This window comes from Lathamus discolor, chromosome Z, assembly GCF_037157495.1.
Source record: "Lathamus discolor isolate bLatDis1 chromosome Z, bLatDis1.hap1, whole genome shotgun sequence".
Lineage (NCBI taxonomy): Eukaryota > Metazoa > Chordata > Aves > Psittaciformes > Psittacidae > Lathamus > Lathamus discolor.
In genome coordinates, this window is record NC_088909.1 from 22,546,280 (window position 1) to 22,562,864 (window position 16,585).

The 16,585-nt window shown below is 57.8% G+C and overlaps 1 protein-coding gene across 1 annotated transcript in view; it reads right to left on the reverse strand.

Moving 5' to 3' along the window:
- Positions 1-14,883: 14,883 nt before the first annotated feature.
- The window catches only part of LOC136005853 (hydrocephalus-inducing protein-like), a 106,912-nt gene continuing 105,210 nt past the window's right edge, over positions 14,884-16,585 (reverse strand). The window contains exons 58-60 of the mRNA XM_065663746.1: positions 16,375-16,552; positions 15,785-15,915; positions 14,884-15,063 (exon numbers count right to left, since the gene is read on the reverse strand). Of these exons, the coding sequence (XP_065519818.1) occupies positions 14,884-15,063; positions 15,785-15,915; positions 16,375-16,552 (489 nt within the window). The remainder of the gene's footprint in view (positions 15,064-15,784; positions 15,916-16,374; positions 16,553-16,585) is intronic.

Sequence of the window (16,585 nt, forward strand, 5' to 3'; positions counted from 1 at the left end):
CTCCTGCTCTCACTGGGCCACGGCTGCTGCTCGCCTTTAACAGCAGCAGCTCCCCTGTACGTCACAATAGGCGAGGGCCACACGTGGCTTCCACGGCCACCGCAGGGCCTTGCTAAAGCTACAGCCTTGCGGATCCCTGCAGCCCCCCTACGCCTTCAATGTCTCCCCCGCAGTGAAGCCCTGCACCAGGGCTAAAGTGCACCTTACAGCAGCATTTGGTCACGCTCCGTGAGCGACACATAAATTGCTGGAGACACCGCAGATGAGCCAAGAATTTCTCTGCTTCAGCAGGAAAGAAAAAAGCTTCCGCACTGACTACAAAGCAACCATTTAATTCCTACTTTGCTGGCCCACGAGGAGCCCCGCCACACCAGGGCCATGGCCAGCCTGCCTTTGGGGTGACCCCTGTTGCTGTCCCTGGTGAGCGCCCGTCGATGACTTTGTACCCATTAAGCCTGCGCACACGGGCACACGCACCACACAAGGCCACCCAACTGCCCGGGGCATCTCAGCTGCCAGGAGCTTCACACGTTTGCAGCACAGCGTTTGCCAGAAACAAAAGCTTCCCATGAGACTCGGGGCCACAGGCAAAGCAAATCCTCACACCTGCCTGGCGGGGAACGTGGAGCCCTCACTTTGAAACCAACACTCATCATCTGGGCCTTTACAACACAGGCAGGGAGGATATGAGCCCCGAGTGCTAACTGGCTCTCCAGGCAGCCAGCCTCTGGAAACACTCCAAAACATGTCCCGCACCATGTCCAGCCACGAATCCAGCTGGAAACTGGAGAGCTCAGGCAAAGACACCTCAGGCGTGACACCCCTGTGTGCTGAAGGCACCAAGGCAGAAGCTCTCTAACTAAAGGAAACCCCTTACAAAAGCTCTACCACAGCTGACATCATTAATAGGAGCCCACTAGTAGAGCTTCCTGCTATTTCCTTCATAACCTTCAACTGCCAGCCAATGCCGAGACAGCCCAAGCTCCCTTCCAGGGTCATAGAATCATAGAATCATAGAATAGTTAGGGTTGGAAAGGACCTCAAGATCATCTAGTTCCAACCCCCCTGCCATGGCCAGGGACACCTCACACTAAACCATCCCACGCAAGGCTTCATCCAACCTGGCCTCGAACACCGCCAGGGATCGAGCACTCACAACCTCCCTGGGCAACCCATTCCAGTGTCTCACCACCCTAACAGGAAAGAATTTCCTCCTAACATCCAATCTAAACTTCCCCTGTTTAAGTTTTAACCCCTTACCCCTTGTGCTGTCACTACAGTCCCTGATGAAGAGTCCCTCCCCAGCATCCCTATAGGCCCCCTTCAGGTACTGGAAGGCTGCTATTAGGTCCCCACGCAGCCTTCTCTTCTCCACGCTGAACAGCGCCAACTTGCTCAGCCTATCTTCCTACGGGAGGCGCTCCAGTCCCCTGATCATCCTCGTGGCCCTCCTCTGGACTTGTTCCAGCAGTTCCATGTCCTCTTTATGTTGAGGACACCAGAACTGCACACAATACTCCAGGTGAGGTCTCACAAGAGCAGAGTAGAGGGGCAGGATCACCTCTTTCGACCTGCTGGTCTCGCTCCTTTTCATGCAGCCCAGGATACGGTTGGCTTTCTGGGCTGCGAGCGCACACTGCCGGCTCATGTTCATTTTCTCATCGACCAGCACCCCCAAGTCCTTCTCTGCAGGGCCGCTCTGAATCTCTTCTTTGCCCAGCCTGTAGCTGTGCCTGGGATTGCTCCAACCCAGGTGTAGGACCTTGCACTTGTCATGGTTGAACTTCATAAGGTTGGCATCAGCCCACCTTACAAGCGTGTCAAGGTCCCTCTGGATGGCATCCCTTCCCTCCAGCATATCAACCGGACCACACAGCTTGGTGTCACTGGCAAACTTGCTGAGGGCGCACCCAAGCCCATTGTCCATGTCAGCGACAAAGATGTTGAGTAAGACCGGTCCCAACACCGCTCCCTGAGGGACACCACTCGTTACCGGTCTCCAGCCGGACATCGAGCCATTGAGCACAACTCTTTGCGTGCGGCCGTCCAGCCAGTTCTTTATCCACCGAGTGGTCCATCCATCAAATTGGTATCTCTCCAATTCAGAGAGAAGGATGTCGTGTGGGACAGTGTCAAACGCTTTGCACAAGTCCAGGTAGATGACATCAACTGCTTTACCCTTGTCCATCAATTCTGTAGCCCCATCATAGAAGGCCACCACATTGGTCAGGCAGGATTTCCCCTTAGTGAAGCCATGCTGGCTGTCACCAAGCACCTTGTTGTTTTTCATGTGCCTTAGCATGCTGTCCAGGAGAATGTGCTCCACGATTTTACCAGGCACAGAGGTGAGACTCACTGCTCTGTAATTCCCCGTGTCTTCCATTTTCCCCTTCTTGAAAATGGGGGTTATATTTCCCGTTTTCCAGTCGTCGGGAACTTCACCTGGCTGCCATTATTTTTCAAATATGATGGCCAGTAGCTTAGCAACGTCATTCGCCAGCTCCTTCAGGACCCGCGGATGGATTCCATCAGGTTCCATGGACTTGTGCACGTTCAGGTTCTTAAGACGGTCTTGAACCAGATCCTCTCCTACACTGGGCCTAAGGTCTTCATTCTCAAATTTTTACCTTTAAGTGGAACCGACTGAAGTCTTAACCATGCTTCCCCAAAGAATCTTAGAGAATAACAGAATCGCAGAACGGTTTGGATTGGAAAGGACCTTAAGATCCCCTAGTTCCAACACCCTGTCACAGGCAGGGACACCTCACACAAGACCATGGTGCTCAAGCCCCGTCCAACCTGGCCTTGATCACTGCCAGGGATGGAGCATTCACCACTGCTTTGGGCAACCTGTGCCAGTGCCCCACCACCCGCACAGTGAAGAATTTCTTCCTTCTAGCTAACCTGAACTTCCTCTGTTTCACTTTAAGCCCATCACCCCTTGTCCTCTTGATACAGTCCCTGATGAAGAGTCCCTCCCCAGCATGCTGGTAGGCCCCCTTCAGATACTGGAAGGCTGCTATGAGGTCTCCACCCCGCCTTCCCTTCTCCACGCTGAACAGCCCCAGCTTTCTCAGCCTGTCTTTGTGCAGGAGCTGCTCCATCCCCCTTAGCATCCTCGTGGCCCTCCTCTGGATTTGCTCCAACAGCTCCATGTCCTTCTGTTGAGGACACCAGAACTGTACACTGTGCTCCCAGTGGGGGTCTCATGAGAGCAGAGGAGCAGGATCACCTCCCTTGACCTGCTGGTCATGCTCTTGGTGATACAGCCCAGGACACAGGGGGTTTCCGGGCTCAAGCGCACGCTGAAGCGCCTCATGTTCCAACCCCCAGGTCCTTCTCCTCACGCTGCTCTGAATCACTTCTCTGCGCAGCCTGTAGCTGTGCCTGGGATTGCCCTGACCCAGGGCCAGGAGCCTGCACTCGGCTTTGCTGAACTTCATGAGGCTGGCCACCTCTCCAGCATGTGCAGGTCCCTCTGGATGCTATCCCTTCCCTCCAGCGCGCCGGCTGCACCACACAGCTTGGTGTCGTCTGAAAGCTTGCTGAGGGTGCTCGATCCCACTGTCTGTGTCAGCGACAAAGATGTTGAACAGGGTCTGCCCCAACACCGACCCCTGACGGACACCATTCGTCACTGGTCTCCGTTTACACATTGAGCCATTGACCGCGACTCTCTGTGTGCAGTCATCCAGCCAATTCCTTGTCCACCGGCTGTGCATCCAGCAAATTCATGCCTCTCCCGTTTAGAGACAAGGACGTCGTGTGGGAGGATGCTAAATGAAATTTATTGGCTCCAGAGAGCACGAACGTGGCGGGAAGGGCCAGGGGCAGCTGGTCACTTGCGGGTGGAGGGCAGGCCCCGGAGGTGGTAGATCCAGGAGCCGCCAGGGCAAGAGACCACCAGCCTGCTGGTGACAGGAGCGGGGCCGCCCATGAAGGAGACGGTGATGGTGGTGCTGCTCTTGGCGCGCAGCATCTCCGGGGCCCTGACGCTGAAGGCCGGGTGCTTTACGGCATACTGGAACGCCGTGGCCCTCGGGAAGACGTTCCTGAAGGAGATGGAGGTGGTGCCGCCGGCTGGGATGAGGAAGGGGCCCTGGGGTTCAGGGGGCAGCGCAAGGCCGATGAGTGGGATGCAGTACTGCCCGCCCAGTGCAGAGCTGAGCTGCAGCGTGGCCTTGGCTTTGCCCAGGTGGCAGGGCTCAAAGGTCACTTCCACGTTCAGCTCCGAGCCCCCAGCGCTGGCGGGTGCCGCACTGATGGATTTTGCCGTCTGGAAGTCGGCACAGTCGGTCTGCGCAGAGGAGACAAGAGACCATGGGGGGTTGGTCACAACAGCAGAGCCAGCGCCTCGGGAAGAACACGATGGTCCCCTGGCCCTGGCCCGTCCCACCCAGACCATAGCCCTGGTGAGTGCCTGCGGTGAACGGGCACGAGAAGTGTGCAAACGTGCCCAGCAGGGACAACCCTGCACCCAAGCCCCAAGACTGCCAGACCTGGGCTGCAAGCGGGAAGCAAGCCCAGGCACCACGGGGCCTGCAAAAGCAGCTCCAACCAGGGCAGCAGACACGGGCCCGCAAGGGAGGACAAGCCCACACTAGTGGGAAGGCCCCTGGGCTCACATGGCCACCCTGGCTCTGCCAGGCCACGCCAGAGGCACTCGGACCCCTTGGTGGAGAGGGCTGGTGCTGGCCAGAGGAGCTGCCTCCCAGCCAGAGCCCCGGCAGCCCGGGCTCACCTGTAGGAGGTACTCGGTCTCCTGCTGGGCAAAATTCCGGATTTTGGTGGTGATGGTCTGACGGGAGCCCAGCGTGGTGCGGAAATACACGGGCTTCTCTGGCCTGCTCGAGGTGGCTTTCAGCTGCAGGTTGTAAGACAGAGAGCCCAAGTCGCTGCTCTGGAGCACCAGGTGCCCCGTGCTCTCACCCGTTTTCAGGGGCTGATACTCCAAGACAAGATCCGCCTGGGAGGAAGGAAGGAAAAAGCCACGGCGTCAGGCACAGGCAGGGAACACGTGTGCCTGAGAAGGGGGCAGCTGGTCCCTGCTCTGCTCAGGCAGCGCTTGAAGGCTGGGCTGCCTTCCCCGCTCTGACTCCCCATCTCTCGGGCACAGCCTTGCTCCTTCTGGGGGACGGTTCACTCAGGGACAGATCCCAACAGCTCAGAGCCCTCCAGCATGATGCCAGAAGCTGCCCACCCTAAAAAGCCCCTGTGCTCCCCCAGGGCACACACCACCTCCTGTCAATGCAGGCTGCAGACAACCTGGCCGCGGGATCAGGCTTGTCCTGCAGCCACTCGCACCTGGAAGCAACACATTAAATGAGGGGCACATGGCACAAGGACCTGCCACGTGACGCCCAGTGGCGGCGTGTTACAGGGGCCAGCAGGGCAGACTCCACCAGCGCAGGATGATTCCCACTGGGGATATTCTCGCACACTGCTCCCTCTCTACATCATCGGCAGGGAGCTGCCACCACGGAAAGAGGCCCCACATGGCTCCTTTCAGGCATCACCCTCCAAGAGCCCCCCCTCCGGCCACGAGTAGGGAGAGCAGAGTGAGCCGCAGGAGCTTTGCTCCTACCTTTGACTGTGCAGGAACAGTAAAGTGCTGTGGAACGCTGACGTCCGGCACTTTGCAGTTGATGGCAAACGTCACCGGGACAGGCAGAGGGTTGTCCACCTTGACGGTGGAGGACACTCTCTGCCGAACGGCGGTGCTCATTTCGACAGTGCCGATGGGTCCCGAAGCCATCACCTTGAAAGTCACCATGTGGAACAAGTACTCTCCGGTTGTCTCGTTGAGGAAGGTCACCTGAATCAGACAGAAAGGGAAGTGCTGCTCATTCCACACATGAAAACAGACCCGGAAGAGCCCACCGAGCTCAGCGCCCTGCTTCCAGGAATGGCTATGAGCACCCAGCGAGGAGGAGTGCAAGACCAGAGAAAGCACCTGTGGTATTTCATAGGACCCGTGCACGTGGAGGTATGAAAACAGGCGTGTAGCTTCTCGGTGAGCCAACAGCTCCTTGAAGGGCCCTGCAGACCAGGGTCCTCACTCACCTTTGCCCTGTAGACTCCTTCTTTGTAGGAGAAGAAGGTGAGCTGGTAGTCCTTCTTCGCAGAGCTCGGCACGTCGATGTATGAACACCCCTGCAGCACAGAACTGCTTTCCAGGTTCTCTGGTTTGAGCATGTCAATAACCACCAGGAACCTGCGCGTGAGAAGGACGCAGTGAAGGTCAACAGGAAGGACTCCCATAGGATACCCATCCTGCGGGGGTACAATACAGCCCCTCTCATCCTCAGTGCCTCGGGCACAGGGCACCAGCTCTCACCCCCCTTGGAGGAAAGCCCTCCAGGATGGCTCTGCACAGGCAGAACGTGGGTATGGCCAGACACGGCCAAGGAAAGGGAAAAGCTTTCAGGAAGGAGCTTCCAGGCACTGGAAGCTTCCTGCCTTGTGCTGCTGCAGGGATTGCTCATGAGGCCAGACTCCCTGGGCTGGACTCACCTCTGTGGTCTCTGCAGCCAGTTGGACACAGGGATGAGCTCCGTGTGGGAATTCCTGCACGGAACCTGCCGGGAAATGGCCCCTGAACACCTGGGGGCTTCAGCAGTTCCTTCCAGCTGGTAGCGTAAGCCTGTCCCGTCCGGCAGGGGGAAGAAGATGGAGCCCTACAGACAACGAATAGGACAAGTCGGCTCTGGAGCACCCCTGGACAGTCCCATGCCTGAGGCTCTCACTGAGGCAGCTTTCAGCACGTCCAGCTGGCAGAGCTGTGACTGCAGCCCTGTCCCGCGCAGGAGGAGACAGACGCCAGTGTCGCACCTGCTCTGAGCTGCTTGTGAGCGGGTGCGTGGCCCACAGGACACGGCACAGCTACAGGACACAGAGGCATCATCTCTGGGCAAAGCAAGGAAACACGGGCCCTGCAGCAGAGCTGCTCTGCACATCCCAACACTCCCTTACTGGCCCCACTCACCTTGGGCATGTCCCTGCCAGCCTGTGCTCACGCAGGGACAGCCGTGGGCAGGGGGTGGCCGTCCCTGATGAGCTCCATTGCCTCAGTCCTGCTGGCCTTAGCCCCAACAGCGCTGACCAGAGAGCAGCCTGTAAGCTGGCACAACAGGGGCCCCCCAGACATGGGCCATGGAAAGCTCATATCCATGCTCATTCTGGGTGCCCGTGGATCCCAGACACCTGCCTCTGCCTCCACAGCAGCTGAAAGCTGCAAGACTCCTCACGCAGGCTGTACGTTAAAGAGATGCTGAGCACGTGCGACCCTACGGGCACAGATCTGCTGAGCACCCTGGAGACTTGAGGCCAGAAATCTCTGACCTGGCCCACTGTAAGGCCAGCTGGAGCGGGACAAGGAGCGCGACAAGGACCTGGCAGCTCCAGCACCACAGAGCCCTTCTGAACTGACCCCTTGGATTTAGGAGCTTGTTGCTGGCCTGGCACAGAAAACATTGCAGAGGGGCCAGTCACCCCCATGTGCCCAGCCTGAGACCTGCAGGAAGGGCTCCTCCCAAAGCTCCTGCATGACCCTCAAGAGATCTCTCTCGTTTCCCACCTGCCTGCTCACGGCCAGGACGGCACTGACAAACTGCAGGGCAGCTTTGCCCTTCTTGCTCCCTGCAAGCTGCAGAAGGACACCAGCCAGGTGCTGCTGGCAGAAGTGGTTGTGCCCGGGGCTTGGAGAGCCTGTGCAGCCCGTGCGCTGAGCATGGGGGTCTCTGAGCCCCCTGGGCTGCCACAAGCAGCGACCCGGAGCTACGCAGAACAAACTTCATTTCTTGGCCTGCAGAAAGCCTGGCTTTTTACGTTAGCTGCTCCAACACGTTTGGCGCTCAGTCCCGACTTCCCATCTGCCCTTTGCCCGTGCCTGGCCCACAGCCACCACAAAACCCAGCTTCCAACAGAGAGCACAGGACACCTTCAGCTTGGACAGGGCCTCCAAAGGTCATCTCGGCCAACCTCCTGCTCAAAGGAGAGTGACCTACGAGGGTCATGCCACGAGGGTCAGCACGCTGGCACAGCTCACCTACCTGATGCTTCTTGTTCCCACAGCTCATGGTTAGGGGTCTGTAGGTGACCTGGTAGGCCTTTTCCTTTTGCCTGGCCTCCAGATGGATAAATTCAGGCCCTTTCCAGTATTTCCCCTCAACAATGGGCTTCAGGGTCCAGGCCTCGCTGCTCGGGTTCGACAGGAGGATGGTCTGGCTCTGCTTCTCACGCACATTGCAGCTGAAAGTCAGGGTCTGTAACAGAGGAGCACAGAGGCTGCTGGGTCGTACCCACAATCCTTGCCACTCTTCTCACGCTGGCTCTACACCAGGACCTGGAGCACAGGGAGCAGCTTTTCCTTGTCACATGCAAAAATTACACTTTGGCCACAGCTTTTGGAGTAAATCAAGCTGGTTGTTCTTGAAGAAGGGAGCAGAACAAGCCTTTCGCATGCTGGGTGAAAGGAAACTTCAGGGGAGTCCTGAAAGGATAGTGCTGTGCAAGGACAGATCTGCAGCCACACAGCCCCTTCCTTCATGGGCAGGATGAAGAGGAGCTCCATGCTCTCTTTGGGAGCAAGAGCCAACTGCTCCCAAGCTACCCCCTCCCAGGGGCTGGATGCAGATGCCTTGCCCCTTCCTACTGCTGAATGCCCTCCCTTGGCCCGGCATGGGGGAGAAGTGTGGCTGCGAGTGCAGTGCTGGGATACAGCGGGGTGGCTCTGTGGGGAGGGTCTCAGGAGAGCCCGGCAGGGTGCTCCCACGGCACGGGTGCTGCAGTGCAGAGCCAGGACAACCGAGCTGCTCACTGGAGGAGCAACACCTCGAACAGGGGAGAAAGGCAATGACAGGGCTCAGGAACTCTGGCAGTCCTGCCCAGCACTTTCTCTCTGGGATACCCCGGCACAAGCGAGTCTGCGCTCGCAAGTGTCCTTCAGTTCCTGCCCTGGGAGAGATGTGGCGCAAATGCTGGGGTCCAGGGGCCCATCCTGTCCCTGCTGCGTTACCTCTCTGGTGCCAGGGGCCTCCACGCAGGATCCTGATAGCGTAAGGCGGAGCGCCTCGCTGCCCGGGATGAAGCACCGCAGCCCCTCGTACTGGACAGCCTGGCTCAGCTTCGAGGGGCGGAAGGTCACAACGAAGGGGACATCCACCCCTGGCCTGATGTAACCCTTCGTGGGGCTGATAGAAAAGTCCGGCTGGAAGCTCTCCACGTCCCACAAAAACCTTGCCAAGGAAAGCACAAGGACAGGAAAGAAGGATTAGCCACGGGGAGCTGTGAAGGCAGGGTAAGTCTCAGCGTGAGGCTCTCCGTCTCTGGTGGGCTTTCCCACCACATCTCAGGCCTGATGCTGAGCCACCTGGCAATAAGGCTTCAGGCTGGGCAGGACCCACTGCAGCCATCTCTAAATGAGCTTTTGCTCGTACCCCCTTGCTAACTGCCAGGGCCTGACTGCACGGCCATGGCTGCACGACTCTCCAGCGGGATGGAGAAGCAGAGAGGAGCTATCTGGGCACACTACGGCTCCTCACAACCCTCATCCAAGCAATCAGCCCTCAGAGAGGCGGGGGGGTCCTGCTTTACCTGACTCCTGTGTTGCCCGCGTTCCGCATGACGACGCGCCGGCACGTGTAGCTCTGCCGCACCACGGCTCCAAAGCTGAGCTGGTCCTGGTCCAAGCTCACGAGGCTGCCCTGGCAGGAGCCCCGCACCGCAAAGAGGGAGCGCACCAGCCCGCGGCACTCCAGCAGCACTTCCCCGCTGAACGGCTGCATGCGGCGCTTCGGGGAGAAGGTCACCTCCACTTTGCAGGTGTCTCCTCTGGCCTTCAGCTTTAGCTCCTTGCTGGGCTTCAAGCACAGAACCTACCCGAAGAGATGAGTGGAGACTATTTCATCTGGCAAGCCAGCTGCGGAGCCTCCCTCACCAGACTCAGGGAAGAGGCTTCCAATTCCTCTTCTGTCCGCACCAACACTGACCCAGTCCCACTCATTCCCTCGTAGGCATTCCTAGGTAATACCAAAGGTGTTTTCTGCCATGTGTCCACCTGGTCACGGTGAGGTCACCTCTGCCTTCTAAAGCTTTCATGGAAGTTCCAACAGAGCTGTAACCCTCCCTCTTTCAAGATTCACCTCCCTCGCCTTTCCAGATCTAAAATATGCGGCTGCATCCTGACCTATGCGTCTAAACAGGTTAGAGGAATTGTGCCGCCTTCTCACTTGTGGCTCTCGGGGAGTCCTGGCACCCAGCTCAGCTGAAGCGTTCACACTGCAAGCATCTGCTGGCAGAGCAGTGCCAGCAGGGAGGACGGGGCAGGCACAGGCAGCCAGGGCAGCCCACAGCTGTCATTAGCTACTACCTCCCACCCACAGCAGCTCATCGCTCCCTGCAGGCACACTAAAGTGCTCTGCAGAGAAGGAATGGCACTTACCCCAGCTTCCTGCAACTCTGGCACGGTGGATGTGACTCTGAGCTTAAAGGCGAGAGGGCCTGCGCTCTTGTTGGCTATGGTGACGATCTTCTTCACCGTCTGCCCAATGCAGATGTTTCCTAGCTTCACCACCTTTCCTGGTGGATGCACAACGTCAACCTGAGGCAGGAGGGATTGATATCAAGCCAAAGGAAAGAAGGAGAAGAGGTTTTCTGCCACTCTCGTGGCAGAAACACAAACCATGGTAGGCTGGGGAAGAGATGAGGAAATGAGAAAACCATGCTGGTTGCCACCTGCACTTTTAGCATTTAGATTTCATCTCACCTTCATTTCTATGCCCCTTCCTTGGGCCTCAACAGTCAGCTTCTCAGCCGGGGCACACGGAGGCAGCAACAAGCTGTTGTGGCTGCTGTCGTCTTTAGGTGTCCGTAGGAGCTGCGCACAGAGGGAAGAGAAACCACAGACAGCATGAGTTTCTGGACCTTCACCACGTGAACAGACTCCCCAGACGAGCCATCCCCTCCCATATTCTTTCCCCCCAGTGGCAGGGATTATCCAAGTCCCTCCACAGCCTGCCAGCAGAGCCGGCTAACCCTGGGATGCCGCCGGGCTTTGCCCTGCGCGCTGCCCCCGTCTCCCTGGCACAAGCCTGGGAATGCTGGAGCGCTGGGAATCTCCAGGAGCGTGCACAGACCTTCCCCCTCACCTGCTCCTCAGCAAGGTGCTGCTGGTCAAACTCCAGTGAGTAAACCCCACAGGGGTTCTTCACCACCACCGTCCCCTCTTCCCCATGGCTCTGTGGCAGCAGCGGTCCCAGCTCGAGCTCTGCGGGGCTCAACTCCAGCCGTGGCTGCAGACCACATCCCAGGACCGGCACCCGCAGGCGTTGGCTGCTCTGGCAAATCTGGATCTGCAGCTCGCCCCGGTAGCACTTCTGCAAAGAAGCAGCACAGAAAGCTCCTCCGTGAAGCCCCAGGTGACAGCGCCTCCAAGGCAACAATCGCCCCAGGCTCAGGGGTCTTCTCAGCACCTCTAAGCTGAACCCAAACCAGGCAGTTACTTAGAGCAGGGGCTACAGCATCGGCATGGCTCTGAGTAACTGCGGTGAGTCCTGCCGGGGAGTGTAACTGGTCAGTTGGCTACCAGATGGATCTAAAACGGCCTATCAGAGGTTTTCACCTAGTCGTGGGGGAGCGCAACGCACGTGAGAAAAGTCTGCTTTCTCAGACACAGTCCTGGCGCTGCAGCACCGGGCAAACATCAGCTGTGTGAAAGAGGCAGCTGAGCTCTCACTGGACAGAAATAAGGATCGTCTTCTCTGCTCAGTGCTTGGCTCTGGTCAAAGCCAGACACGAGACGCTGAAATCTCCACGAGCAATTGAAAGATCCCTGCGACTGTCCCAAGCCATGGAAGCACTTGGGTCCATCCTGTCACACGCTGCCAGTTTCCAAGTCACGGTGGCCGCATGCAAACTGCCTTTGGGAATGCTCCACCATTTAAGCTGACTCCCAAACTGCGTGGGACCGTGCAGGGGAAACTGAGGAACGGTGGGCACAGGGCTGGCAGAAAGCTCCACGCGGAGGCAGAGCTCATTCCCCGCTCCCTGTGCTGGCCTCCCCTTACCACACTGCCCTGACAGACCTCCTGGGGGTGACACCCACCAAACTCACCTCTTCCGTGGGTGAAAAACGGACTTGGACATGGCACTGCTGTCCTGGAGCGAGGGTTCCAGCTGAGGGCAGCACCTCAAAGCCACAGGGCGCGGGCCTCATCTCCTCCCACAGCTTGTCATGCTCGCTCGCTGGCAGATGCTTGTCCACCTGCGCACAGAAACCAGTCGCGTGAGGTCTCCTTGGTCTGCGAGGACAGACCCTCGGTTCCTGCAGTGCTCCGAGATGCTGGCACGGTGCAGGGAGCACCTTCATCCCACCCAGACGTGGCCACCCCTGCCTAGAACTGGAGGGCAAACATGTTGGCAGGGCAGGCAGATGGGGAGGCAGTGTTCTCGGAGGGGGAGGAATGGGTGAAGATGGCAGAGAAGTGAAGCATCAGCTAGTGAGCAGGCCCAGGTGAACCAGCCTTGCTCTGTACCCTCAAAAGCTTCCTCAAGCGAGCTGCAGCCCAAGTGCTCAGGCAGCCAGAGGGGCGGGAAAGCCAAGAGAGGCAAAGAAAACCCAACCGAGAAGTTGTGTGTTACACGTTGTCTGTGCTTTACCTCCTTAACAGCCTCATTCATGCTCATGGACCATTTACAGGGGACCTGGGACGTGTTGTGGAGCTGGATGGTTTCTTCCTGCCACTGCCCACACTGGACAGAGGAGAACTCCAGCCTGTCCCTCGAGAGGCAGAGGGATGGCTCAGCCACAATGGCACGGAGGTGGACCTGGAACGTGGGGCCTCCTCTGACCTAGAGAAGGACAGAGCATCCAGTTGAGAGCCCGGCTGACACTCGCTGCTGTGCCCAACCTGCTGCCTGCCCCACAAGCTGGCCTACCTTGATGGGCAGGAGCACATCCACCTTTCCCAGGGGCACGTTGGCACTTTGTGGGTCGAAGCACACTTCAAATGTCTTGGTCTCACAGCAGGGCAGGCGCTTCACAAGGTCCAGGCACACGCTGAAGCCTGAACACAGGAAAATCAAGCAGCTGAGATACACAAGCAACAGGAAATGGCTCAGGAGCATGGCAAGGCCACAGGGGTGTCCTGGCTGGCAGCTCTGTGAAAGACCCCTTTCCATCTCCAGAGAAGCTGCTCTTCTCCCCTTGTCACTGCCCAAAGCAAAAGGATTTTCACAGCCAGAATCCAGGGGTTGCAGGGTAAAACCGAACCACATTGGTTGAGGAGCTCCAGCAATTCCTTCAGCAGGCATCTCAGGGAAGGACGCATACACCTCTCCAAAGGACAATTTCCAACTAAGATACCAAATGCTGTGGTGTTCCCTGGACAGCGGCTTAGAAGAGACGCCTGGCCACCCGTCACAGACAGCAGTCCCCGTGTGACGGAGCTGCAGCCTTACCCCAAGGCCTCTTTGAGAAGCCTGTTTCAATACGGCACAGGATCCCACAGGCCGTTCAATAAGGCTGAGCAGAAGTGCTCTGGCACTAGGAACTCTAAACAAAGCCCTTCCGAACCACAGAGGGTCCATCTGGCTGCAACATAAACCCTCAGAGTGCACAAAGAAACTCCGATGGTGCTCACGGGAGCCAAGAGCAGAAGATGCTGAGAGGCGATCACGCTGATCAGCCCATCTGGCCCCTGCAATGACTTTTTAGGGCAGCCACAGGCAGACCAGGTCTCTGGGCACTGCTCGACAGAATTCACGCTCTTGAACAGGGCACCGGCCAGAGGGGTACTAAGGAGGAAAAAGCTGCCCAAGGAAGTACTCAAATCTCCCCATGCCCAATGGCTCCAGCTGATGTGGCAGAGACAGCCCCTTCAAGCCCCCGTGAAGCCACTGGTTACCTGTGTTATACAGGACATATCCATCGGCCTTGAAAGATGCAGGGAAGTGCCCGGTGTTGGTGATCTTCACCATGTGTGTGTGGATGTCACCAGGAAAGACATAGCCAAGGTCCAGGACGTATTCGGGCAGCTCAGCTCTGAAAGGAGGAGGAAGGACACTCTGTAAAGCCCAGCATGGCGTGGGGTGGAGAAGCAAATGGAGTGGATAATTCTGTATCCACTGCTGTGAAAACTCAAGCCAAGCCCAGGAAACCCAAGGCCTGACCTGAGCACCCAGTAATAAGACTTGGCTAAGTCATGGGGAGTGCAGGGCCTAGGATTTATCAGCCACCAACGGGATCTTCGAGTCAGTTTAAAGTGGGTACTGGACACAGTTCCTATGCTGTGAAAAGCCATTGCAGAGAAGTCCACTGCGTCTCCACGGGTCTCAATGAAACTGCTAAGCTGGTGTCCGGCCCAAGCCTGAAACTGCTTCAGGACCTTCTCATAGGATTTCCTTGCAGAGGATACCTCCACTGCTCTGCAGCCAGATCTGTCCCCAAAGCAGCGCTTGAGAGTATCGCGTGCAGTAACCAACACTACAAGATTGCTGTGAAGGTCTTTTTGCAGGCAATCCCACTTGGAAAAGCACATAAGGGATCTGGACCATTCCCTGCTCTTCCTGCTTAGTGGGGTCTGCTTCTCGGCACAAAGACACCGGCTTGGAGATGCCCCTTTCACAGCTGGTCAGCAGGGGTGGTGCCTGTGCTGTCTGCAAGGGCTTGCTGGTCTGCACCCCCTCAGCTCTGAGAACAGAACCCAGCAACTGTGGGGAGTGGAGCACCTCCAGAGCTCAGGGTAGCACTGTGCAAGTGAGGACACCGAGCTGCCCACAGGGAGCACGGCGTAGCTCTCAGCATCAGGCCCTTTCGGAAGTCTTCAGCTATTCCCAACTCTGAGACACAAGGAGCTCTCAGGGGCAGGGCTGCACTGCTGGCTGTTACCCTCGCGGCCCCTGAAGACAGGCTACAGGAGTCCCTACTAACTTGAGAAGCCTCCGATGTACACGCTGGTGAAAGGCAGTGTCCTCTGGGGGACGGGAGGCGAGAGCTTTCTGCTGCTCCAGGGCATGTTCCTCAATCAGCATCTCCTCCATCTGCATCTGCAGCTGAGCATCCCACTGAGGAAAGGAAAGACAGGGGCTGGTTAGCCAAGGTCCTTCCCAAGGCACAAGCTTGTCTCGGGTGGAGGATCCCACCATGCTCTTGTTGAGAGGGGCGATGGAGTCAGTCTGCCTCACTGATCGGTGTCTGTGACACTTCCTGCTCTCTCAGGCAGGATCATATCCCCACAGAAATGAACTCCAGTGTCTCTGCCTGCCCAGTTATCAAAGCTGATCTGGACAGACACACAAACAAGCCAGAAACCTTCCAAAGCTCCAAGTATGTCCCTGCCTCCAGTCAGTGCCAAAGCAGCCTGGACAAAAGCTCTCCTGGAAAGGGAACCATGAGAGAGCTGGAGCCTCCTGGAGATACACAGCACAGCCTCAGGATGCATTCAGGCTGCTGCTTTACGCTCTGTAAACCTGGCAGGGTTTGGCCGGTGAGCAACAAACCCCCCAGCACCGCCCTGTGTGTCCTTCAGAGCACCAGAAACCCAACTGCCCGAGCACAGCTTTCAGCATCTCCCTGGGGTAGTCAGGAGCTGGCGCATCGCCACGAGGGACAACTCCCAGAGGTGGGCAGCCCAAGGGGCACGCTGAGCTGACACACTCCGTGGCCAGGGGCGTGCAGGGAGGTGCCCAGTGCCGGCAGGGCCCTGGGCAGCTGCCGTGGGGCGCAGGGGCTCCAGTGTCTCGCAGGAGGGTGGCACGTGCGGGACAGGGCAGCAGCTCTACTCACCACGGTGCCCGAGTCGTCCACGCGGGGCTCGGCTGCCACAGCCTCCCCCAGAGCAATGGCCTCTTCTCTCTGGCTGCCTTTGTCCAGCTTTTCTTTGGCCTTTAGGAGGATCTTCTCATATTTGGCGTTGCCTGAAAGCACAGAACACCACCCATAGCAGTGGGGCAGCACAAATCCCACGGAAGACGGGAAGCCCCATTCCCCCGACACCCAGACACAAACTGCTCCAGCAATGTAGGGAAAGGAGATCCTGCTGCTTCTCACCCCCACCCGTCTTTCTCGCCACACAGGAGCATCTCAGCCCCACAGCGTGATGCAAACCCAACCCCTGTCAAAATCCCTGCCAGCCTCTATTACAGCTTTCCCAAGCTTTTCTGCCCAGCCATCATCTTCCCAGACCTCTTGGCAAGCTGTGCATGATGGTTCCTGCGGCAAAGCCCACATGGGCTCGTCTGCCAGAGGCTAAAGAAGCAACCAGAGGGCTGACCTTGTCTGACAGCCCTGAAACCTCCAGGCCTGCTCGAGGTGCCTGTGAGCTGCCCTGTGGGCATATGGCATGGGGGAAAGCCGAGCAGACAGGCAGTGCTCACCTTTGATGTTCCTGGGCAGGTCCAAGTGGATCCTGGGAAAGGTCCCCTCTCCTTTCAGGGAGATTTTTTCTGGCTCCAGGTGACCCAGTTGGATCTGGAAAGCCCTGCAGAAGACTCCAGGCACTCCTGGCAGGTAATACACTTTCAGCACTTGCTGCTTGCCAGGTTCAACGTAACCCTGCAGGGCACACAAGAGGGAGGGACGTAGTGT